Raw genomic sequence first — 25,704 nt, forward strand, 5'->3', positions numbered from 1 at the left:
TTGAGAGTTGCTATGCAGGAGTGAGGCTAAAAGCTGCACTCTAATATCTCAGGATGCAATAAAACTGCTAATTTCACACCTGATCATTTAAGAAATCCTGAAGCCTGGCATCAGGCTTGCTCATTAATCTGGAATGTGAGCCAAGGGTCCAGAGTTTATGTGGAATGAGAGGTCAAATATAGTCAGACCTGGGGATGTGGTGTGAGACACAAGAAGGTGGGAGGATTTGAAGCCAGAGGTAGGTTCCCAGAGTGCTTGCAGACTTGTACTGAGTTTACTGGAAAATGTGTCGCGTCTGAGTCACATCTGATATTCTGGGAAATCTGCTAGTCTGGCACGACTAAAGTCCTCCGGGTGCTCTCTTCTCTTTGGCTTGGCTTCGCGGACGAAGATTGATGGAAGGGTATGTCCACGACTGCTTCAAGATCGTTGGTGACTGACAAGTCCGATGCGGGACAGGCAGGCACGGTTGCAGCGGTTGCAAGGGAAAATTGGTGGGTTGGGTGTTGGGTTTTTCCTCTGTCTTTTGTCAGTGAGGTGGGCTCTGCAGTCTTTTTCAAAGGAGGTTGCTGCCCGCCGAACTGTGAGGCGCTAAAATGCACAGTTGGAGGCTGGTGCTGGATTATTGGAATTATTGTTTGGAATTTTTCCTCTCCCACTCAACAAGGTGAACCTTGCTTGGCCATAATTGTGTGCTTTTAAATTTGGAACCCAGCAAAGTAATTTCAAACTTTGAAAAGGTCAGAAGGGTTCATGAGTGTGGCAGCACCCCAACTGAGCTTTCATACAGAAACACAATCCCTTACAAAGTGAATCACTGGATCAACATTGTAATCATTGTTTCATAGCCTGGAAATATTGAACTGTTACACCTTGGGTAATTGTGTGCAAGGATTCCCAATGTTCATAGTACTGACATGAATTAGTTGCAAACTGCCAAGGCACTTATCAAAATGTGATATTTGTCAGAAGCTGCCCATTGCTGCCTTTCTGTTCAATATTAATTAGTTTCATCAGTTTGACTCTGATTAAATATTCTATTTGTTCCCCAATTATTTACCATCCGAGCTACAGAACTGGAGCGACCTTTTTGGCTATAATACATATTTAATTTTATTCCTATTTTTTTTGTGTTGGATTAAACTTTCTTTATTCATTAGTACATACTTTTATGAACCTCTTCCCCCATGTGGATTAGTATTATTACAAGACCGTTGTAGTATTTATAAAAAAATAATACTTTTAAGTATTATTAGACTATGATCCCAATAATTTTGGATGGTCTATTGGAAAATAAATTGGCTTGGTATCTTCTTTTGCCTTGTGATTCACATCCCTTCATGGGCTTGTCTTTGACCTTTTCCAGTTTTACAGCTTTTCGGTTGCTGTATTCTTCGAATACTGTCCTCTTGCATGATTCCAGTTTTCTTTGTTCTCACATTGGCAGTTCTGGGGTCCTTTATCAAAAAGCTTGATGACATTCACTTGATATACTTGCACAATAAAAATATTTTTGTTTGGATAAGAGTCTTTGAGACGTCATATATGCTGGTTGTAAAACACCAGAATATGTCCAGTTAACAAGGCTAGGCCATGTAGTCAGATGTTTTGCTGTTGTTTGAATGCTGTCTCAAATACTTTAAAATTCAGTTGCAATGTTGAAAGTGCTGGTGGCGGGGGAAATGATGGGTGGATGTTGTAACAACCTGGTGAATGCTCTGAACAAAGCAGCAGGAAAACAGGATACCTGTGGCAACAAAAAGTTGTTCTGTCTGCAATCTCTGAAATTTGTCATAATTTCTGACAGTATGGTGGCTGGTGACAGTCATGTTGTGGCCCTCCCTCTTGATCCTTTCTGCTGATTCCAGCTTCACCTCACTCTTAAATCAGGAGGAAGAGAACACTTGTGTACCTGTGCAGTGATTGGTTGGCTGCTTTTTCTCTGGCTTCATGAAGTCATAATTTGGGTTCTGTGCAAAGTAGAGGATTGAGAGACCACTAACTACCTGCTTGGGATCCTTGGATACTCGTATTGGAGGTCGGAGTTCAGTACACATGAGCAAGAGGTACCACTTCATTCAATTTCTTGGTTGCTTGTCCCAGGCTGCTAGTTTTGACAAATGTCATCAGCATTAAATAATCTGGGTAAACACCCAAAGTTGGCCTGATGATCTGAGTAATTGTTTTTTTTTAAATTGTAGTATGGTTAATACATTGAAGTGCTCTATTAAAATGATGCAAATTTGAAATTACAATCGACAGCTCTTTTCATTACTAATTCTTTTGGGAAAACACAACATTTTTGCAGCTTTTTCCAAAACTTTTATCATTTTGGATATTTGGCAAATTGCATAAAAAGTTTATTTTAATTTTAAAGAGAATTCTCTTGTCACTGCTACTAGCACTTGTAGACCAGATAAAACACTTCAGGGTAAACAAATAAATCAGGGTTGAAAAAAGTCTGATTTATGAACAACTTGTAGTTGCGAACTGAAAAGCTGACCAGAAGGAGAATGGCATTCTCTTCTGGCTCGAGTAGAGCTTGCTTTCCATAGGCTCATTGTTGGTGATATCGTATATTACGATAGTGCAACATTTCTATAGTATTTGGAGTAATACAGATATATTACTCACTTCAGTGGTGCTTGGCTTCCCTCATTGGAGTAGAAGCAGGAGTCAGAAGCTGGAGAAAGATTGATTGTCGGGTGGCCGGTGATGTGCATTTTCTGCTAGCCTATGCGGCATGTGTAAAGCAAGTGGGTGGACGAGGGGACGAGCAGCTCAGTGAAGGGGAGGGAGGAGAAGAAGCGGGGTGCGCCATCACGGCGACTCTGGAACTATCACAGTTCGTTGTGGGGCCCGCCACTCAGCCCCAAAAAATGGCAGCCCTGCCTTAAAGTGTGTGTGCCACCGGGTGGGGCGGGGTGGGGGGGGGGGGAGCTAAGGAGCCAGGCGCAAATTTAAAATTGAAAGTAGCTGTACTGTAGCCATCTCTCCTTCTCTTCAGTGCTAACTTTTAATCATGGTATGTAGTTTTATTGTGTGCAGTATTGTATGATTACTTGCTTTATTATATATTATGTTTGAGATGTTTTAGTGCATTGGGAAGTGTTTTAATATACATATTAACATATACTATATATTGAGATGAACAGACTAACTGATGCTAAATAATGACCCCATATGTACCTGTTCTGACTTGAATACAAATTTGAATTAAAGGCAGACCTAGGTAACAGGACTTGCTTTTAACCTGGGGAATGCCTGTACTGCAAATTGATTCAGAGATTTATCCCAGATAGACTCAAATCTGAATGATTAACTTGAGCCAACAGGACAGGAGATAAATGCACAAAAATGTGAAAAGTTTTCCACTATCAGCTACTTAAAAACATGGAGGTGAAAATAATAACAAAATCTTTTGAGGGCATCCACACTGAAGCCATTTCATCTCACTGAATGAAATGCACTTCACTTCATTCAGAACATTGTTGTTTATCCTTCAGCGCAAGATGGGAAAAGCAGAGTGAGGATTTTGTTTAGATCTTTTGGGGGAATAGGCTTTTCCCAGGTTTTGATGTTACTGGTATCAACAAAGAAATGGACTTAAAACGCTAACATTCCTGCATTATATAGTGATTTCCTACTCCATCCAGGACACCTGAGATTGGAAGCTGTTCTCCTGCCTAAGGGCTTTCAAGTGGTACCTTGGGGAATAACCAACTTTGGAGTCATGGAAAGAATTATCCATGTATTTCAAGATAATTTGATTTATCAGATTTCCTGAAGAGAGAAAAAAAACAATTTTATGGTAAAGAGTTCTGTGTTTTTCTTTTAAAAAAACATTCGTCAGAATCAATTGAAATTATATTTGATACTTGTAAATTGCAGCTGATTTCATTTGTGGTCTAAACAATTCAGACACAAACTGTCATGCTGCTTTGATAGTTATGAGGAGATGTCTATACTGCTTAAAATTTGAAAGTTACTCTCAGATTAAGTACTGGATCATATTTCTCCCACCAATATTCATTTATTTTTAAATTCATTGCTTAGTGGGCTGGTGAAAACCTTTTATTCCAGTGTACCACTAGATCACAGAGCCCACCTCACTGACAAAAGACAGAGGAAAAACCCAACACCCAACCAACCAATTTTCCCTTGCAACCGCTGCAACCGTGCCTGCCTGTCCCGCATCGGACTTGTCAGTCACCAACGATCCTGCAGCAGTCGTGGACATACCCCTCCATCAATCTTCGTCTGCGAAGCCAAGCCAAAGAAAGACCACTAGTTTCATTGGAATGAAAATTCCTTTAGTATTAGACCAGACATACTTTCACAAAATAAGTGCCCTTCCTTGCACATGGATTCAAATCTTTGACACCGCATCAAAGGTACGTGTTGCTATGTGTGATATCACTCATGCTGCTATCCTTTTGCCGTAACAAATCCTTGTAATTGAGGAGTTTTAGTGCAAGTTTGCAACCATAGTTTCTGGTGGTAAATTTCCAAATTGAAGAATTTCATGGTGATGCAAAGTTATCATTCTGTTCAGATCTTGCCACAGATATCATGGACTGTTGGATCTAATCAGGTAAAAAGATTTATAGTTATAATTCAAGAAATGCCTCAATTGTGAGCCAAAACTTGGACTGGTAGATTTTAAGGAGTTTTTTTTTAAAAAAAAAAGCAATGGAGGTGCTGGTTTAGGGAGTGAATTCCAGAGCATGGTTACAAGGTAGATGATGGGCCTGCTGAGGATTCGTGAATACGTCAAGTTTCTGTTATCAGATGTTGTATCTTGGAATCTTTGTGTTACTAACCTTGTTTATCTCCAGTCGAATAGGAATGGCTCATTGGACTTTGCATGCATGCACCAGCAGATTGTGTTTATCAGCATTAGGAGCAGTGCAACTTGTGATTTAAAAAAAAAAAAAAAAATATATATATATATATATATATACACACACACATACACTAAAGTCTAGCACCTTTAGTTTTAAGAACATTTTAATACAATAGCAATCAGAATTCATAGTCACTCCACTGAGTGAGGAATGATCAGCTTTCATACACATTAGATTTCAGCTGGCCCAACTCCATATGCTCGAATGAATGGAAGGGGTCAAGGAGGCTGACCTTTATGGTCAGGTCACAGGGGAGGGGTTACAGGTTATAGAGTCATCAGTGGGTGGGGCAGCCACTTATACACAGAACAGTGTATGCATATCACCACATTCACTCCCTCTTTTTTCTGAAAAAAAAAGACCCAGTCCTTAAGTTCAGCCAATCAGGTGGCTTCCCCTGCCTCTGTAACCTGTGCAGCTCCTCCAGCGGTGCACTGGTTGGCTCTGTTGCTGCTCGGGTGTCTTGAGGCAGGGCGGGGGGCAAGGCTGTCGCCATAGGGGGTGGGGTTTGGTTGTCTGTGGGGACAGTCGTGGTCAGTTTGGCTGTGCTATGGGTGCCCAGGGGAGCGGTCCTTATGGCTGTCGGGGTACTGCACGTAAGCATATTGTGGATTTGCGTGCAGGAGCTGCACCTTTTCCACCTTGTGGCCCCTCGCGTGCTTCCTCAGCAGGACTGGTCCTGGAGATGAAAGCCAGTGCGGCAGAGTGGTTCCAGTCGCTGACCTCCTGGGGAAGGAAAACATGTATTCAAGTGGGGGTCATATTTGTAGCAGTGCATAGGAGAGATCGGATGGTGTGGGGTGCCTCTGGCAGGACTTCCTGCCAGTGAGTCACCACTAGGCCTTTTAACTTGAGGGCCTGGAGGATTGCCTTCCAAATGGTGGCATTTTCTTGCTCCATCTGGCCATTTCCCTGGGGTTATAGTTTGTGGTCCTACTAGTGGCTATGCCTCTAGCCAACAGGTACTGCTGCAGGCAGTTTCAGCACCTTGAGGTTGTGTGGTATTGGGAACTCCATAAGGGGATGTATGCGGTCAGGGGCAATGGCACCATGCACCACAAGGCATCCAAGGAGGGCCAAGCGAGTGGTACTAAGCATACACTTCTCCATATAAGTCAAATTAAGGAACTTGGCTGTGCGGAGAAATTTCACCAGGTTTGCGTCGTGGTCCTGCTGGTCATGGCCGCAGATGGTGACATTGTCAAGGTAGGTGAATGTCACTGTCAGTTTATGCCTGTCTACCATCCGATCTATCTCCCTTTGGAACACTGAGACCCCGTTGGTGACTCCAAAAGACACCCTGAGGAAGTGATAAAGCTTGCCATCTGCTTCAAAGGTGTATATTTGCAATCTCTCTGGCAAAGGGAGAGTTGGTGGTACGGCAACTTCAGGTCAATCATAGAGTCCACTTTGTACTGGGCTGTTTTATTGACCATATCAGCTATTCAGGGGAGGGGGGCGGGTGGTAAGTATTTAGCTGAGTGAAGTGGTTGACCATCTGGCTGTACTCAATCACCATATGGGGTTTGCTCCCACCCCTGACCACTATGATTTGGGCTTGCCACGGGTTCGAACTGGGAACTATGATCCTCTCCGCCAGGAGTCGCAGCACCTCTGACTTTATAAATGCCCTGTCCTTGGTGCTGTAGTGCCTGCTTTTTATCGCGATGGGCCTGCAGCCCAGGGTCAGGTTCTCAAATAATGATGGAGGGGATACGCGGAGGGTGGAGAGGCCGCAGGCAGGGGATGGCTACTGGGGGGAGAGGGCTGTGAGTTGGGGGTTATGTACTGTTATGGGTGGTTGTGGTTCTCCAAACGCTATCGTCACACTCCTAAACTGGCTCTGGAAGTCGAGACCCAGGAGTATAAGAGCTGTGACATTACAAGCAAATGAAAGTTATCATAACATTCATCCCCCCCACTGTTAATGACGGTACTCAGTACCCCTGAATCTCAGCGGATTGGTCCTTTGTGGTGATGGAGATGGTGCTGCTTGTGGGTCTGACAGTGAGGGGGAGAGAGGGGAGTATTGGAGGGGAGGCCTGACCATTAAGATGGCAGCCTCCATGTTGACCATGCTGTCGCATCGGTGGAAGGAGGAAGTGACATCATCCAGGTAGTGGAAGGCAGAGGTGACATCATTCAGGAGAGTGGAGGAGAAGCTAGGTAAGATGGCAACTCCCGAGTTGCACACATGGTTGAGCCGTTCTGGGCCAGACAGACGCTGCTTGCTTGAGAGGGATTGGACTTGCAGACACACTGTTAATGTCCCTTCTACCCTTATCTAGAACAGATTGCCTCCTAGCCGGGCAGAGTCGTCAGGGGTGCTTCTGCTGTCTGATGGTGATGGGGTTGTGGCTCGCTATCGCGGAGGCAGTCTGTGATACCAGGTCCCAACATGGCGGTGCCAGCATTCCACATGTGGAGGCCCCGTTCTTGCCGGCGATCTAGTCGGCATTGCGTTAGGCCAAGTCGAAGGTCCTGGCAAGCTGGAAGGCTCTCTGCAGGGGGCAGCTTTTCCTCCTCGAGCACTCACTGACAAATGTTGTTAGACCTCACTCCAGCCATGCAGGTATCTCAGACTATCTCATCCATACACTGGGCTATGGGCATGGGGGCTGTAGCAATGCCCCATCAGTCACTCTCCAGGTCGTACTGCGCTCGGAGGAACTCATCCATGGACTCACTGGGTTGCTGTGTCCTTGAGACCAGCCATTACTGTGAGTATACTTCATTCACCCTGGGTCGGTAGAGATTGCGAAGTTCAGCCATGGCCTCTGGGTAGGTCATGCAGTTCCATTATGTTCGGTGGCCCACTCTAGCTTGCAGGACTTCGAGTTTCTTCTCGTCAGAGTCCACCAGGCCCACTGCGACTTTGAAGAAGTTGGAGATCCACTGCTTGTACCGTTCAGCAGCTCCAGATGTCTGGATTGATTTCTAGCCTGTTGGATTTCAGCAGCTTGTCCATCCCATGTGGAAAATTAATGTGTATTAAATTGATACGCTCTATCTATGACTCCAAAGACTGAGTGAGGAACGATAGACATTAAATTTCAGCTGGCCCAACTCCATGTGCTCGAATGAATGAAAGGGGATAGGGAGGTCGATCTTTATGGCCAGGTCACAGGGAGGGGTTATAGGAGATCAGTGGGTGGGCCAGCCACTTATACACAGAACAGTATATACATTCTCACCACAGTCATGAAATTCGTTGTTTTGCAGCAGCTTTGTTACAAATTACAGGTGCAAAGATAGCTATAAATTACAAAGGGATGGCATGGTTAGTATAGTGGTTAGCGCACTGCTGTTATAAATCCAGTGCTGTCTGTAAGGAATTTGTATGTTCTCTGTGTCTGCGTGGTTTCATCCAGATGCTCTGATTTCCTCCCACAGTTCAAAATGTACCAGGGTTGTAGGTCAATTGGGTGGCACGGGCCATAGGCTGAAATGGTCTTTTACCATGCTATATGTCTTTTTAAAAAATAAAAAAATTCTATAAATACAGTACTATTTAATAGGTGCAAATGAAAAGGAAAAAAAAGTGAGGTAGAGTCTATGATTTCAGAAATCTGATGGGGAAGATGCTGTTTTGTAAAGTTGAGTGTTCGTCTTCAGGCTCCTGCACCATCACCTTGACGATAGTAGCTTGAAGAGAGCATGGCCTGGGTGGTGAAGGTCCTTGAGGATAGTAGCTGCTTTCTTAAGGCACCACCTCTTGTAGATGTCCTTAATGAAGACTAATACCCATGGCAGCTCTGGCCGAGTGCACAACGCTCTGTAGCCTTTTCCTGTCCTGTGCATTGGCACCTCCATAACAGACAGTGATGCAACCAGTCAGGTTCTTAAACCTCCAAATACTATCTTAACCATAAAGTAATGTTGTTGAATGGCATTGATAGAAAATTTGTAGACTTCTGTAGAAAGTCCCAAGATACTGTCTCTCAGGCAAAAGACAGTGGCTGCTAAGTACCTGTTGCTTGAATAAAGTAGTTAATTATGGAGACTGCAGATCAATTATTAATTATGATATTTTTTTAGTTGTGGGGTTGATGTTCACAATTACAAAATATATGTAATCACTCAAAACAAATTAATAAAAAAAATCTTGCATTGAACATACAGCTGTGGTTGAGAATCATTTAGATGTCTGGCTGAGGGAGTGGTAGGTAAATTGAATATGAAATGTGCACAAGGGGAACTGTAACAAACAACTTGTGCAAACTCAAGCATGTATGGTCTAAAGTCAAATAGATGAATCTGAGAGGGGGCAGATCTATGATAAATGTATAATTTTTTAAAAGAGATTTTGAAAAAGGTGGTTTATTAAGCATTTGGACTTGTGTTGGAATGTTGAGGAAACTGCAATTGTAATAATTTAGTGAAGTACCTCAATATGCTTTGTATTAAACAAAATAAAAATGAGCTAACAAGATGCAGGTTGCAGTTGAGGAATATAGTTTGTGTGTTTCATGCTTTTTCTGTATCTGTTTCAGATTTCAAGCTTTACTTTTCATTTTACTTGAGAAATCCCAAGTGAGTTTAGATTGTTTGGTCAATATAATGTACATTTTGACCACTATCTTTAGGTTTTTATAAAATTAAAAGCCAGAGGCAATGAGTATAGAGAACTCTGGATATTCCGGGGTATTGATGGTTGGATAAGGAGACAAATTAAAATGTATGCTAGGTATAGGGATCTGATGGTTGGGAGGCCTGACAAAAACACGTGTAGGGAGGTGCTTAAAAAGAAATTGAGAAGTCTAAGAGCGGCCACAAAAAAAATCACTGGCCTTGCCCGATTGCCTCACTCCTAGCCCTGGCTGCCCCCTCACCAAATCTAACTCCTGACGTGGTAGCATGGGTGCTGCTGGAGTTCAATGGAGCGCGGTTCCTTTGGGAACTTTGGGACCATCCCAACAGCTCATGGCGATAGCTCAATGCGAGAGACATAGCTGTCTTCATTACCCATAATTCCCCATGCAGCTGGAACCGCTCTGCTAGTGCCAGGGAAACAGAGTGGTTCCAGCTGTGTGAGGGATTATGGGTAACGAAGACGGCCATGTCTCCCACATTGAGCCAGCTGCCGCTGCAAGTTTTTTAACAAAATGTGTAAGTATGTTTTAACTTGGGAGGGGAAGTGGAAGGGAATAGAAGTGTGCGTAATTTCAGTGCAAGTGCAAAATGTGTAAGTTTACAGGGGAGCACAATTTCAATGCTTGCACTGAATATATAGTGATCTGAGAAAGCTAGCATAATTTTGAGAAGAATTAAGACTATTTCAAACTTACCAAAACAGACATGTAGGGTCAGCATCAGAAACTCAGGGTGGGGGGGGGTACAAACCACCCATGCACCAGCCAGCACAATTTAGGGCCCCTTTAAAATAAATGCTACAAGCCCTGTAATACCTTAATCTAGCACAGGGTGAAAGGCATTGGTGAAATTCTAGTGTTGGTCTTGTTAAGTGAAAAGGAGATGTATGATGTCTTGCCTGGCTTGAAGGTGGATAAATCCCATCCAGCCTTGGGAATTTTATTCTAAGTTGCAGCAGGAGACGAGCGAAGAGATTGCTGGATACTAGTGATAAGGCCAGAAAGCATGGACCCCCTTTTCAAAATTCAGTTTTATTTTCAGAGGACATGCATAACATCACATACAACCCTGACTTCCCCCCCCCCCCCCTCCCCGTGGCAGATGAGAATAGCTGATTACTGGAGATCTGTGATTGCTAACATCAGTAGGAGAAAAGGTACTGGACAAATCCTGAGGGAAAAGATTAATGATTACTTGGTAAAGCATCAATGAATCAGAGACTACCAGGGTGACTTTGTCAAGTGTAGGTTCTGTCTGAGAAATTTGATTGAATTAGAACCATATTATAATTACAGTGCAGAAACAGGCCCTTCTAGACTGCAGAATTATTTTTCTGCCTTGTCCCTCTGATCTGCACCAGCTCTAAGTCATCCATACCCCTCCCATCCATGTACCTGTCCAAATTCTTAAATGTTAAAATGGAACCTGCATTCAGTACTTCAGCTGGCAGCTCTTTCCACATTCCCACCACTCTCTGTGTGAAGACGATCCCCCTAATGTTACCCCTGTAGCGTGAGCTACCGCTAAGAAACACACAGCCACCACATTGGATGTCGTTAACGACTGTTTAATTCAAATCCAGTGCTTGCCCCTTTAAGAGCAGTGTGAGCTCAGTCATCGCGTGCGTGATGATGTCATAACTGCTGCCCCAGGCGCACGATGGAGGGGAAACTCCCGACGGTGCCATCTTCTCATGGCTGCCCTGCCACGTGGCGTAACAAGCGGGGCCGATTCTCCACAAGAGAGTGCACTGCCACACAAAACCCCCCCTGATCCGGCTACACATCCTGCTGCTTGAGCAGGCGGCCCCGGCATTTGGGCATGACCATTTGCACCGGCCATGATAGGTCCAAGTGTGCCACCTTAAGGTGGTGTACAGTGAAAAGTTTGCTTTCCCCCCCCCCCATGTCCAAATTAAAAGTCTTGCCAGACCGCTGGAGGACCTTGTACGGGCCCTCGTATGGGTGCTGGAACGGTGCTGTGTGTGATCCGTGCTGAACAAACACTAACTTCGCTGTGTCCAGCTTCTTGGGAAGATGGGTTGAATGAGTGCCGTGATGCGTGGGGGGGCTAGCGAGGAGAGTTTGCTACGGAGGTCCGCCAAAAGTTTTGTGTGCTCGGACATGGTGCTGTGATCCGGGCTGAAAAACTCCCCGGGCAATGAGAGAGGCACACCGTACACCAGCTCTGCAGAAGATGCCTGTAGGTCCTCCTTGTGAGCTGTTCTGATGCCAAGAAGGACCCAAGGCAGTTCGTTCGCTCAACCGGGGCCTGTGAGGCGAGCTATGAGAGCTGATTTCAGGTGGCGATGGAATCTCTCCACCAGACCATTTACCTGTGTGTGGTAGGCTGTGGTGTGGTGGAATTTAACACCCAGAAGGCTCGCCAATTGCAACCAGAGTGTGGAGGTGAACTTGGCACCTCTGTCACTTATGATATGAGCCGAGACTCTGAATCTGGTTATCCAGTGGCTGACTGAAGTCCTGGTGCACCTCTACAGAGGCCTCTCTGATGGGAATGGCTTCCGGCCATCTCGTGGTGCGGTTGATGACTATGAGCAGGTAGTGTGCCTCCCTGGACACTGGCAGGGGGTCTACAATGTCGGCATGGATGTACTGGAACCTCCGCACTGCTAGGTCGAACCGCTGGATCGGGGCCTGTGTATGCCGGTGGACCTTGGAGGCCTGGCACTTGATGCAGCTCCTTGCCACCTCACACTTGTCTGCAATAAATTCCATCTGCCAGTTTTTACCCCATTTTTCCAGTTGGTCCACATCCTTCTGCAAGCTTTGAAAGCCTTCCCCACTGTTCACAAATGCCTCTGATCTTTGTGTCACCTGTAAACTAGCTGATCCAATTTACTACATCATCATCCAGATTATTGATATAGATGACAATTGATGGTCCCAGCACCAATCCCTGAGGCTCACCATTAGACACAGGCCTCCAGTCTGAGAAGAAATCATCCACTACTACTCTTTGGCTTCTCCCGTATAGCCAACGTCTAATCCAATTTACTACTTCACCATGAATACTGAGCATCCAAACCTTTCTGGCTAACCTCCTGTGTGGGATCTTGTCAAAGGCCTTACTAAAGTTCATATAGACAACATCCACAACCTTTCCTTCATCAACATTCCTGGTAACCACCTTGGAAAAATTCTGATTGATTAAACATGATCTACCATGCACAAAGCCATGGTGATTATCCCTAATCTGCCCTTGACTATCCAAATACTTGTATATCCAATCTCTTTGAACACCTTCCAATAACTTACCTACTACTGGCCTCTAATTTCGGGGGTTACTTTGAGATGCTTACTTTAAAAAGTGGAACAACGCGAACTACCCTCCAGTATTCTGGCACCACACTTGTGGCTAAGGACATTTTAAATATTTTTGTCAGAACCCCTGCAATTTCTACACTAGCCTTTCTTGAGGACTGAGGGAATATTTCGTCAGGCCTAAGGATTTATCCACCCTTATTTGCTTTAAGACCAGCAAGAACCTCATATTATTTAATCTGACCTCACAGCTGGTTTTCCTTGCTTCCCTAGATTCTGTGCTAGTTTCCTGAGTAAATACTGATGCGAAAAATCCATTTAAGATTTCACCCATCTTTACTGGCTCCATAAGTAGCTGACCACTCTAATCTTCAAGGTGTCTAATTTTGTCCCTTGCTATCCTTTTTCTCTTAATGTATCTATAGAAACCCTTAGGATTTTCCTTTACATTGTTTTCCAAAGCAACTTGTCTTTTAGCCTTCCTGATTTTTATTTTCTTGAGATTTTTGTTGCATTTTTATACTTAAGTATCTGATTGGCTCAGTGTTGCCTATACCTGCTAAATGCCTTTCTCTTCTTCAAAATCAGATGTCAATATCTCTTGAAAACCAAGGTTCCTTATGACTGCTTACCTTTAATCTTGACAGGAACATGCAAACTCTGCACTCTCAAAATTTTACCTTTTGAAGGTCCTCCATTTACCACACATATCCTTGCCTGAAAACAACTTATTCCAATCCACGCTTTCTAAATCTTTTCTCATTTCCTCAAAATTGGCCTATCGCTAATTTAGGTTCTCAACCTGAGGCCCAGACTTCTTGTTCTCCATAATTAACTTGAAATAAATGGCATTATGGTCACTGGACCTAAAATATTCCCCTCCACACACATCTGTCCTGTCTCGTTCCCAAATAGGATATCCAGTATTGCATTCTCTTGTTGGTACCTCTATATATTGATTTAGAAAATTTTCCTGAACACATTTGCCAAATTCCAAGCCATCTAGCCCTTTTACAGAATGGGAGTTCCAGTCAATATGTGGAAAGTTAAAATCCCATACTATCACAATTTTGTCTGCTATCTCTACAAATTTGCTCCTCGAATTCTCGTTGACTATTGGACAATCTATAATATGACCCCATGAGTGTGGCCATACCTTTCCCATTCCTCCGCTCCACCCATCTAGCCTTGGTAGACGAGCCCTCTGTCCTGATGGAGCACATCTGTGATATTTTCCCCGACGAGCAATGCCACTCCTCCTCTTTCATCCCTCCTGCTCTATTGCGTCTGAAACAATGGAAGCCCAGAACATTGAGCTGCCAATCCTGCTCCTCCTACAACCTAATTTCACTAATGGCCACAATGTCATAATTCCATGTGCGAATCCACACTAAGGTTATCTGACTTTCCTACAATACTACTTGCATTGAAATAGATGCACTTGAGGAAATTATAGCCTTTGACTTCTGACATTACATACGATGTTCACCATCCTGTTCTCTACCCCCACCCCATCTGCTGTGGCACTGGTTCCCATCCCTTTGCAAATCTAGTTTAAACACTCCCCCGCCCCGAGCAGCACTAGCAAACCTTCCCACAAGGATAATAGTCCCCCTCCAATTTGGATATAAACTATCCCATCGGAACAGGTCCATCCTTTCCTGGAAGAAAGACCAGTGATCCAGAAACCTTCTGTACCATTTCTTTTGCCACTAATTAAGCTGAACAATCCTCCTATTGCTAACCTCACTAGCACATGGCACAGGTAACAATGTTAAGGTCACAACCCTGGAGGTCCTGTCCTTCAGCTTAACATCTAACTCCTTGAACTCTCCCTGCAGGACCTCATCACCCTTCTACCCCTGTCATTGGTCCCTACATGGACCATGACCCCTGGCTATTCATTCTCCCTCCTGAGAATGGCATGAACTTGATCTGAGATTCCCACTCCTACCACGAGCTACTAACACTGGGTGCTCTGCTTGTGCTTCCCTTCTTTTTATTGGCTGGAGCTAATTGGCAAATTAGTATTCTCTTATCCTGCTGGCGATTTATCTGCTTGAAACCTGCTTGTTCCCATAGTCCCGAGCTGAGATCAAGAAATATTTATTTGAACAGCTAATGCAATGTATTGATGAGGGCAGGGCAGTAAATATGAGATGCATGGATTTTGGAAAGGCATTTGATGATTCGATGTTCTAAAGGTTAGGGCCCTTGGAAACCAGGGCAAGTTTTCCAACTGGATTCATAATTAGTTTGGCAGTCGGAGATAGAGGATTGTTTTTGCACATAAATGCTTGTGACACAAAGTTGCTGATGGGATCTAAGTGTCCAAAGGAGCATGTGAATCACTTGACATGTGACATAGAAGGTGATGGACCATGATTGGGGGATGGGATTTCTTGGAAAGGATACTCACTGGTCACCATTTTTACAAGGCTAAGGACCCCAAAACCCAGCAGCAATAGAAATTCACCAAGACCAATGGTTTCTTAAATATTTTAATTTTCTTTAAACTAAAAACAAGATCAAACTTTAACATCACTATTAACTTAACATGACTCAATCCCCCTTTTAATTCTAAGCACGTGTAACTTTAACATATCACTATTAACTTAACTTAATCCCCCTTCTAATTCTAAGCATGTGTAACTTTAACATATCACTTTTAACATAACTTAATCCCCCTTCTAATTCTAAGCACGTGTAACTTTAACATATCACTATTAACTTAACTTAATCCCCCTTCTAATTCTAAGCACCTGTAACTTTAACATATCACTATTAACATAACTTAATCCCCCTTCTAATTCTAAGCACGTGTAACTTTAACATATCACTATTAACTTAACTTAATCCCCCTTCTAATTCTAAGCACCTGTAACTTTAACATATCACTATTAACTTAACATAACTTAATCCCCCTTCTAATTCTAAGCAAGTGAAAGTTCTCTGATTCACAGTCCAATCTCACTTCTCACTCCTCCAAGTTCACCGGAATCAGGCAATTCTTACACTGTGCACAGAATTTAACATTTATGAATTTCACCAGGCTTTGGTGCTTAAAGGTAAATGGTTACCGCTCAGGAAGAATCTTGTTGGTTTCAGAGAGATTTGTTGCTTGTTGGACACACACAAACTGATTCCTTCCGATCAGCCACTTTAGTGTCTTGCTGAAGAAACTTGCCCCATCATGGGTTTTCCAAATGATAACCTCTTTTTCCAGGTCAACACAGAGTTCTTCTTGTTTCCCTTATTTCAAGAGAAACCCTCTAGCCAGCCATTTCCTCTTCTAAGGACTACAAGGATTTTCAACAGGCTGAACTCAGAACTCACAACCTCTCTTCAAAATGGGGTTTCAACAACAAGCTGCCAGCTTGCTATGTTGCAGCCTCCAAAAGCCACTGCAGAACTGTCTCTCTCTCCAAGAGAAATCCTGTTTGTTGTTTCTCTCTCTCTCTCTCTCTCTCTCTCTCTTTGCAAAACCAGAACTCTTTGCAGGGCTCCAAACCCAATCTTTGAAAGATCTTATCAGCCTTTGAGCCTAGACTTTGATTCATTTGCACCTACCTTTGAAAATTTCTTCCAAGTAGTTTCACTGTTTTTGCTAAGGCACTCGGAGCCTGGAATTCTGGCTTTCAGCAAAGCTCTTGCATTTTAAATGAGACTCTTTTGTGAAGTGTTTGTTTGTGCAGTGAATTCCACTAAACCCCCAGAATCTATCTCTTTTAAAGACATTTATATGTAATATACAAGGCAGGGCATTTGATCTGGAGATCTGTCTGTTGCCCATGCAGTGGGGCTCTTCCCCCCCCCCCCCCCCCCACTCCATTGCTAATGACAGGTCCAAAGGAATGATGTAAGTCAATAGTTTGGTGCCAGCAGCATCGCAGGAATTGCCCTGCTGGTGCTGGGTACAGCAGTCAGCTGCCTTCAGGACTGGATTTTTCCTCAGTTTACTTTCAAAGCCTTTCCCATGAGCAGGTATAGCCACAAGGCAGCGGAGGTTTGAAATTGGAGTTTTTCCTTCTCCTACATGAGTTATCATCTGTGGTTAATGAACCCCATCTGTCTGGAGCAGCTGATTTAAAGGCACCAGTGGCCCACCTTTGCCCATTTTCCTGTCGGTGAGAACAGCTCCGCTGGGCAGAAGAACTATGCCACATGTGAAGGCCAGGAGTTGGAGGTTGTCAGAGGTTGTTTGAGATGTACGCCATGAAGAGCATTTGTGCAGCAGTGGGAGCTCGTCCCCATAACCACAACCTTTAGAGCCAGTAATGGGTAACCACTAAACAATAGAGTAAAATTTTGTATAATTGAATACAGAAATTAATAAGAGGCAGATGTGCATAATCTCTGAGCCTTTCTTCACCTAATACAATATCTTGTTCCACCAAAACACATGGGAAATATTCAGGTGTTGAGATAATACCATGAAACTCATTTTCTGGTTGGGGTTTTGAGGCAAACAATCTTCAAGGAAAGTATCTGAGGCCTGACTCTTCCAACCGGTTTATATTACTACAATTTTTAAAAAAAGTAAATGTGGAAAATTACATTAAGTTTAAAAACTAAATTGAGACATGGGAATGCTTAAACCTGCTGGGCCATACAAACTTTGCCTCTGCTCAGAGAAGTAAAAGATGGATGCTTTGAAGCAATGAACATAATTTCAGGTTAAGCTGCCTTTCAGCTTCCCGCTCATGCCAGAGGGAGAACATCCCTTTTTATCTTCCATCAATCTGCAAATATGACTCTGTTGGCTCTTGTTTGGTTATTACAATTATTCTTTAGTTTAAAACTTGTCATCTTTAGCAATGGTATTTGATTTATCTTGTCATGCAATGAAGATTGTACTCCAAACTGATAATTTTTAAAAAACAATGCTTTGTTTTGGCTTTAACACTATTAAACTTTGTATTTCTCAGCTGAGTTTGACCTGGAATTGATTTGTGCCCCCAGATGTTGTCCTAAGGTAGCCTGTTTTTGTTGCTGCTATTTCTTGAAATGCTGTATCTGGACATTAGGACAAGTGCTGTATCATAATACTGCAACAGAAAGCATATTTCCTTGATGACAAAGGAAGTGTTGTTAATCTTGTGTGCACCACATTGTTAATTTTAACCCTACCAGTGGTTTGCATTTTAGTTTTCTGGTTATCAAAGTACTTTCAGATACGATTTGACCACAAACCTGTCCAATTTGACCTAACAATTTAATGGTAATATTTGTAACGATGCGCAAATAAGTGAGTTGCAGTGTTAAGTAATTATTTGAACCAATTTATATTAAATTATTTTAATGATTTTCCACTTACTCCTGAAGAATGAAGTGAGCTGCTTCAAGCAGTTGGCTGAAATGGCGTTGCCATTAATCTTTGCCTTTCAGGATGTTGCGCCCCAGTATTGAACTTGACAGCAAAGGCATGAAAACTAATATATGATGCATTAAAAGCAAAAGTTGGTACCCATTACATGATCTTCATACAAGCTGATGTACAGTGTACCATGTGCACAAAACATTTTTTGTACATGTTCATGTGTCAACCCATGCCTATAACATTCATTGTGGTATTATTTTTCTCCTTCGTTCCTTTGGAACAAAATTAACATTTGTCTGGAGTTCATAAAATATTTCTACTCAAGATGAAGTATGAAGACCAAATTAAATTTTATTCTTCTTTCATGAAAATGTGCAAAATGCAGAAATTTTGAATTTATTCAGTTTGGCTTTTGGTCTGAATAAGGACTGCTGGCTTCCATTAGCAACCTTAGTCTCTGTTTGTCCATGTTTTCTGGGCTTTACCCCCAAGCCTCGTGGCCTTTGAATCCAGCAATGGGATTTCAGTCAACATTGAGCAGAGGCATGAACCCAAAATATTGCTAATAACTGCAAAGATAGGAATGGTCTTTAAAGTAATTAGGAACATTCCAGCTATGAAACCTGGTAAATCATGTTAATTGATTTTTTCAATGTTTCTGACTAAGAAATTTGCAAGCTTTTAAAACTGAAGTAAAAATAAAAAATAAAATTATTGTGAATAATTAGAATCCTGAAATAAAATAACTTGCGTTTTCTAGTCTGCAAACTTTACATTCTTATTGGACTCTGTTGGGTTTTGTTTTCTGCACCATATCTGACCAGAGGTAACACCATCAAAGAGTAAAAAGACCAATTCTCTCTTTCTAACCTGTCCCCAGTGTCCAGATCTGTCAGGAAGTCACAAATTCTCAGCAAATGTGTGCAAGTTAGAAGCTGAAATGCTGGCAGATCAAAAAAAATGAATGCCTTCATTAAAATGTTGTTAAGGAGATAAAAATAATTGATGCATTTCATGTATTGAAAAGTTTATTTCATTTCAAATGCTTTCTGTTTAGGAGCCTCTCACTGAAAAAAAGGTGTGATCATTTTTAAACATCTACCACATTTTTGCACCAGCTTATGTCCTTGGATTTTCCTTGTATCCAAAAAATCTAAGAATAAACTAGGAATATACTTGGTGATTGAACCTCCACAGCCCTCTTGAAATTTCTGAGTCTTTCTTTGCTCTGGGTGAAGACATTTCTCTTCATCTCAGAACTGTGTAGATAACCTCTTATTTCTCTATTATTTTTTTTAAACCCCTGCTCTTAAAATTGAAGAATTGCCTGTTGCTGACTATTGGTGAAAGGTGAGATTTTTGCGATCTTGGTCAATTTTGGACTTAAAATGCAAACATCTGTTATCAAGCTTTTTCCAAGATAAAACTGCTTAATTCAGCTTAAAGTTGTGAAGTACAGCTGTGCAGGATTTGGGAAGCTGCATTGGAATCATGGAAGAAAGAAAGTCCGATATAATGAATACTGCTTGACAAAGCATTGTGGTAAATCCTGATGTATGGCAGTGAAGCTGTGATGGCGACACATTTTATTTATATTGCAGGATCTTCAGTGATATATAACTGGCACTTGGATAAGTTAATAGATTGATTGTCATCATTTATGCCTTGAGCCTTGGCTTCTGTGGTGGGTGGGAAACTGTTCAAGTTGGGAAATTCATTTGGAAAATGGGAAAAATGTAACAGGTTAAAAGAAAATAACTGGATGCTTGTTTTAATCATTCCTGTAAAATAAAATATGCATGGGGCAAATGTGTGACCTTCAAAATGTTCATATTGCTCTCTACCACCACCTTGTGCCAAGAGCCCACAGATGCAGCCAGATTGTAATGGCACTTTATCTTTGTTGCCTGACATAATTTTCCATTAAGGTTGGAATTACTTGGGACATTTCGGCTAAGTACAACAGGAAGCACAAAATTTGCATTGTAGATTGTGAGTGAATGACCTGTGTTGATTGAATGTAATTGCTTCTCCCTATAAAGGGCTGAAACATCTGAGATGGAATGTAGCTTTTGGTTATTTCATGTATCTGGCAGGGTTGGGTTCAGATTGAGTTGCTGGTCTAAAATCCTGAATTTCAATGTCCAGAAGTAATAAAGAGTGGAACAGTTCAATTGTTAAAATAAGATAAAGATGAACAGACACTAATATTTTTGCATAGAAGAAAGCAGTGTGCAGGAGGTTAAAAGTGCAATTGCTTTTAGAATTGTTTGTACCTTTTGAATATCATGTATTCAGGCTAAAACCAAATAAAGTACTCTATTGTGACCAAACTGATGAGCTGCAGCTCAGTGGTGACTGGAAGTTGGTGGACAAATGCATATTTAGTCATCCAGATGTAAATAAGATATGAGTACACATTACATTAGAAAATCAGTCAAATTTATAATTTTCCAAATAAAAAATACACAATTTAAAAACATAGTATTTCTAGCTTGTCCAATGGTGGGGGATTCTTGAATTCACTTTATTGTTTATATATTTAATCAGAATTAAAAAAAATTTGTAGGATGGTGTGAAACTTGTACATTTATTGATGGAAGTTTTTAAATATTGTGAGAAAAATGAGTACAGAGAGGATTGAAATTCCAATATCCAAAACTTGCAATTGATTATTTGACAAAGGGTGTCAAAACCTTGAGGATATAGTTTGTGAAGGGAAAAGACTTGGAAGATAGGTGAAGGGCATCTTTTTACACACACATGGTGGTAGACATATGGAATGAACTTTTAGAGGAAGTAGTGGAAGAAGCTCAGTTACAATGTGCAGAAAACATTGAGGCAAGCACAAGAATAGGAAAAGTTTAGTTAGAGGAATATAAGCCAAAAGAAGGCACATGAAACACTCAGATAAGCAACTTTGTTGGGATTGACTGGTTCGGCCAAAAGGCCTGTTTTGTATTCTGTTAAAAACTGATCTAGTTTGTGGCACTGTTCTAAATACAGCCCTATTCATAATCACTGAACTTTATAGCCATAATTATTTGAGTATTACAGTTCAATTTTTAGTAAAATGTCACGTTCTGTGTTCTTGTCTCACTTTGTTTGTAATTGTTACATAATAATTTCAAATATTTTGACCTCATCCTTTATAAGCTTAATATCTTCAAATCTGATGCTTCACTTCAAATTGTCTGAAGAAAACTTTTTTGGTTTGAGGTTGTGGTTATAGTGGAATGAAGAGCTGGGGCTGGAACTAAGCTTTTTGTAATGCTACTGTGTCTAGGGTTGAAAAAATGGAAATGGAGGGCTTTGAGATGTTTTATGGCAATGGGATGAGTGGGGAGATTTGGGAGATACAATATTGAAGGATATATTGTAGACAGAGTAAGCTTTTCCCTACTGAGGTTAGGTAAAATACAAGGCAGATGACATGAGTTAAATGGGAAAAGTTTGGGGGGAGGAGAAGAGAGAGAGACATCTTCACAGAGTGGTGGGAGTGTGAAATGAGTTACCTGCTGAAGTAGTAAATGAAGGCTCAACTTTTCACATTTAAGTACGTGGATGGGAGGGGTACAGAGGACTGAGGTCCGGGTGCAGGATAATAGGGCCTGTTTTCTGTGATGAATCGAAGGCACGAATGAAGTTCGCCTTTCGGGGCTCGAGATTAACTCTATAACAAACCTCGTTCGTGAATATAACTGAAATCTACAGCTGGGCATAGAAGTCCCAACCTAATAAATGTAAACACAAGCTTAGCCGGATTCTGAAGAAGGGGAATTTTTTGGCAACCAGATTTGTAAAACTTCTCCCAAACTTGTTAATCGGGATCCGTGCATTGAAGAACCTGAAATGTCTCCACTGTATCGTATTACTCAATGCCACGACTTGGCAAATCCGAATGGAGTCCGGTTTTTAATCCCAGGACTTGGGACTGGACCTCCCGGCAAAGCCATGTGCGGGATCTCTGTGCTGCGGTGGCAGGACGTGCCCGAATTGGGTGGGGGGGGGGGGGGGGAGGAGGGAGAAGACCCCCCCCCCCCCCCACCGTGAACCTGCCGTCACACCTCACGCCGCTGCTTCTGGCAGTCGGAACAATAGCGGGATGCTGGTCTGTGTCTCCCCTCCCGGGCGCGGGGAAGAACTTGCTGCCTTGTCTCTCGGTCCAGGCTGCGAGCGCACTTTGGTGGACGCGATCCAAGGGCTTATGAACCAAAAAATGTTGGGGTTTTAAAAAATGAAAGACCGCCAAAATGGTCAATTTGCACGGTTCCCCTCCCCTCCTCCTCCCCCCTGCGGGCCGTTCAGTGATTTGACTTCCTGCTCCGGGCCGCCTCGGGTTTGTTGTGAGTTGCGGTGAGTGTGTGTGGCGGTGCGGACGGATACGGCTGCGTGTGCGAGGATTTCCTGTGGCCGCGCAGTGATACCATCGGCAGCCCTCCCTCTCCGAGCTGGGAAGCTGCTGCCGCTCGCCGTTTGCAGAGAAGATGGCGACTTCACTTCACGAGGGTCGGAAAAACCAGCTGGATCTGCTCATCCAAGCCGGTAAAAGCCCGGCGGCAGGAAGCGCGCGGCCGAGATCAGCGGGATGCGTCTGGGTCCCGTTACTGGGAGGGAGGGAGGGAAGAGGGGGGGGGGGGGTTGATCAGGAAGTGATCACCTTGTTAGCAACCTGCATGGCGAGATCAGCTCTTCCTGATCTTTTCTAAAAGGAGGGGGGGGGGGGGGGGGGGGGGGAGGAATAATAAAACCTAGTTGAAAATATTTATGATATATGCATCATTGCAAAGTAGTGTTTGTAGAATTGAACGACCCAGTTGAATTTGCAGGAATGCGTCTATGACGAGAGCGCTAACCAACTGAGTGCGTGTTTGCCGTTAGTTTATATTAATAGCTGCGGAACCAGGAAGTGTGGTGGATTGTTGTCTTTCCGAGGTCTTGCCACGCTGTCTTGCTTTGAGGCTTTAAATCAATAGTTCTTGCTTCTGAATAATGCATCATATAACTTTGCCCACAAGCAAGAGCTGATGCTTTAAATCCGGTTCAATGTAGATTGGTGGGTTTTTTTGGTGTGAAATTCATTTTGTAACTGCGCTGCTACAACCAGTCTTGATGGCGGAAGCGCCGCGGTTTGATTTCGGGTGATTGACGTGCACCGTTGCCTGCTGTCGGCGAGAATTGCTGTTGCGGGGGGGAGGTGACGTTTTCCCGGAGTCGCGCGCCCAATTGGAATGCGGCCCCGGGGGAGGGACGCTCGCGAGTGCGCTGGCGGGCTCGATTGGAGCCTGATGCTTTCAGCACGTTCGGTTGCAGTCGGGGGGGGGGGGGGGGGGGGGGGGGGGGACTGGGAGCGAGGGGAGGGGTGTGTAAACACGGAAGTGAGCAGCTGGCACACCGATCTGCACCCCCCCCCCCCCCCCCCCTCACCTTCACTCCAAACCGTCGAGGAAGCGCGCCTTTTAATCGCCGAATCTGGCTTGAGAGAAACAACTGCAGAGCACCAATTCCCCTGAACCATTAAAGATATTTCCGTGAACTTACAGTTAAGGATAAGAGGAATCCGCACGCCTTGTATCCTTTCGGGTTTTCAGGGATTGGAGATGCCCAAAGTGTGGTCAGCAGTGAGGATTAAGACCGTTGAGTAAGGTTTGTTCTTTGCATGCTCGTGCAATACACAAAACTACTGGAGAAACTCAGCAGGTCACTCAACGTCAATAGGAAGTAAAGGTTTCGGCTCTTTCCTCAGGTAGCTCTTGTCCCTTCACTTCCTATGGACGCTGACGTGCTCCAGCACATTTGTGCATTGCACCTATTTGGTCCAGTTCTCACGTAATTATGATACTTGTATTAAAAAAAACATTCCATTAACTGAAAAACACACCCCTCAGAACATTATGCCTTAAATCACTATATCAGTGGTGTTTATTACAAAGAAACTCTTTCAAAAGATTTGCTGTGTAGTTGTTAAAAACTGCCAGGACGCAGAGCAAGGCAGGAACCTCGTCGGCCTTCTGAAATGTGTGCTGGTGAGGAGAGGCGCTCTCAGGGGGCAACCGGTGCGTTCGTGAAACCGTACAAAAGGAACCGTATTCCAACATTAATTGGTGGGTAGAGATTTTGCAAAGCAAGTTAGTAAGTCATGCGGAGCCTCTTTTTATTAATGAAACGTATGGTTCCACAGAAGGTGATACTCTGCCCTGGGTTATGTGGAGCATCTTATCTGAGAGCATTGGCCGTTCGCCACGTGGTCTTGTTTTGAGGCAACTCCAGGGTTGCAGTTTGCCCTCCGATTTGGATTTTGAAATGGAATAAAACGGCTTGCATTGTGCGTTCATTTTCACTACGTCCTCGGGAGGAGGATTTGTAATGCACTGTTCCAATTTTAACGATTTGCACTAATTCACAAGCAGTCGTGATGCTTTATTTTGAGGAAGTTAGTGGAAGTGTTGAGTCTGGTTCACGTGAGCTGGGGATTGATTGTAAATGAAATCGTGATGACACTCGCGTCTTCTGTGGAGCAGGGCCAGCTTCCCGTTCCCTCCAGAAATATAAAGGATTTCTTGGGGGCGGGCTGTTTGGCATTGGGCAGAGGTGGCGATGACCTGCTCCCATCTCCAAATATAATTACTCGCACGTCTGATTCTGCACCAATCCGGCATTCAACACATTTCCATAAATGGAAAGAACCGAGAGCAGGATACCTTGGTGAAAGTTGTGTTGATCTTTAACAGGTGGCACTGATATATGATCATGGGACTGTATGTGTAGGAGAGAGCAAGCAACCAGTGACCTGATGTCAAACGGTGTGAAACCTAAAACTCCAGGGCCACGTCGGAACTCAAATTTATCCCAAACTGTACGACTGTGTATTTATAGTTGCCCTTCAAATCGATTTTGGCTGCTTCTCAGTACAATGTATCAGAATCTCATGTTTAGGATAGCATTTAATACGTTTTATCAGTTGGGGTTAAATGCACATAGAAAATCACCTCTGCAGTTGATTGCTAGAATCCTAAATTATTAAAACCATAATTTCAATGATTTAGATTTAGTCATTGCCTTTTAATTAAAGTACCCAATGAGTTGTAGGGAGATGAAGATGATACAATAATTCAGATCACAACTGTTGTTGGGTTCCAGGGGCTTGTTTTTTGTCCCATTCACAAATCCTTTTTCACCTGTCAGGTTAGACAATGAATATCTCCAGATTTTTTTTACCCTTGGAGACATTGCATGAGAGCTTGTGCTTACCTGAGGTTGGCACACTTATTTCCTTGCGTGGTAGTGCATTACCACAAAGTTCATTTCCATCCTAACCCTTCTTTAGATATTGATGGACAGGGTTAGTTCCCTGGTATAGGAAAGCTAAAATACTTCAAATTGACCTGACATTTTCACACTACTTGTGAGAAGAAATTATTTTCTTTTTGGACATTTTGATTTGCAAATCACTGACATCAATTGGTTTAGCAGTATAATTTGTCTACAACTCTTGTTGACACATTGTGGTGTCATGCCTGCACATCATCTGTAATGTTATGACCTAGACACAGCAGCAAAAGAAATTCACCAATCTTCAAAACAATATTTTTTTATGAAT

At 43.0% G+C, this 25,704-nt stretch overlaps 1 protein-coding gene across 9 annotated transcripts in view; it reads left to right on the forward strand.

Annotated features, from left to right (window-relative positions):
* Positions 1-25,704, forward strand: part of elf2a (E74-like factor 2a (ets domain transcription factor)) — a 145,678-nt gene that overhangs the window by 60,411 nt on the left and 59,563 nt on the right. The window contains exon 1 of one of the 9 annotated variants that reach the window (XM_069925373.1): positions 22,222-22,649. The exons of 7 other annotated variants lie outside the window; for them this stretch is intronic. In XM_069925373.1, coding sequence (XP_069781474.1) covers positions 22,592-22,649 — 58 coding nt within the window. In that variant the 5' untranslated portion in view covers positions 22,222-22,591. Of the gene's footprint in view, positions 1-22,221; positions 22,650-23,580; positions 23,751-25,704 lie in introns of those variants that run through there. One more of the 9 variants, XM_069925375.1, reaches the window with a different exon arrangement.

Source organism: Narcine bancroftii, chromosome 3 (genome assembly GCF_036971445.1).
Source record: "Narcine bancroftii isolate sNarBan1 chromosome 3, sNarBan1.hap1, whole genome shotgun sequence".
Lineage (NCBI taxonomy): Eukaryota > Metazoa > Chordata > Chondrichthyes > Torpediniformes > Narcinidae > Narcine > Narcine bancroftii.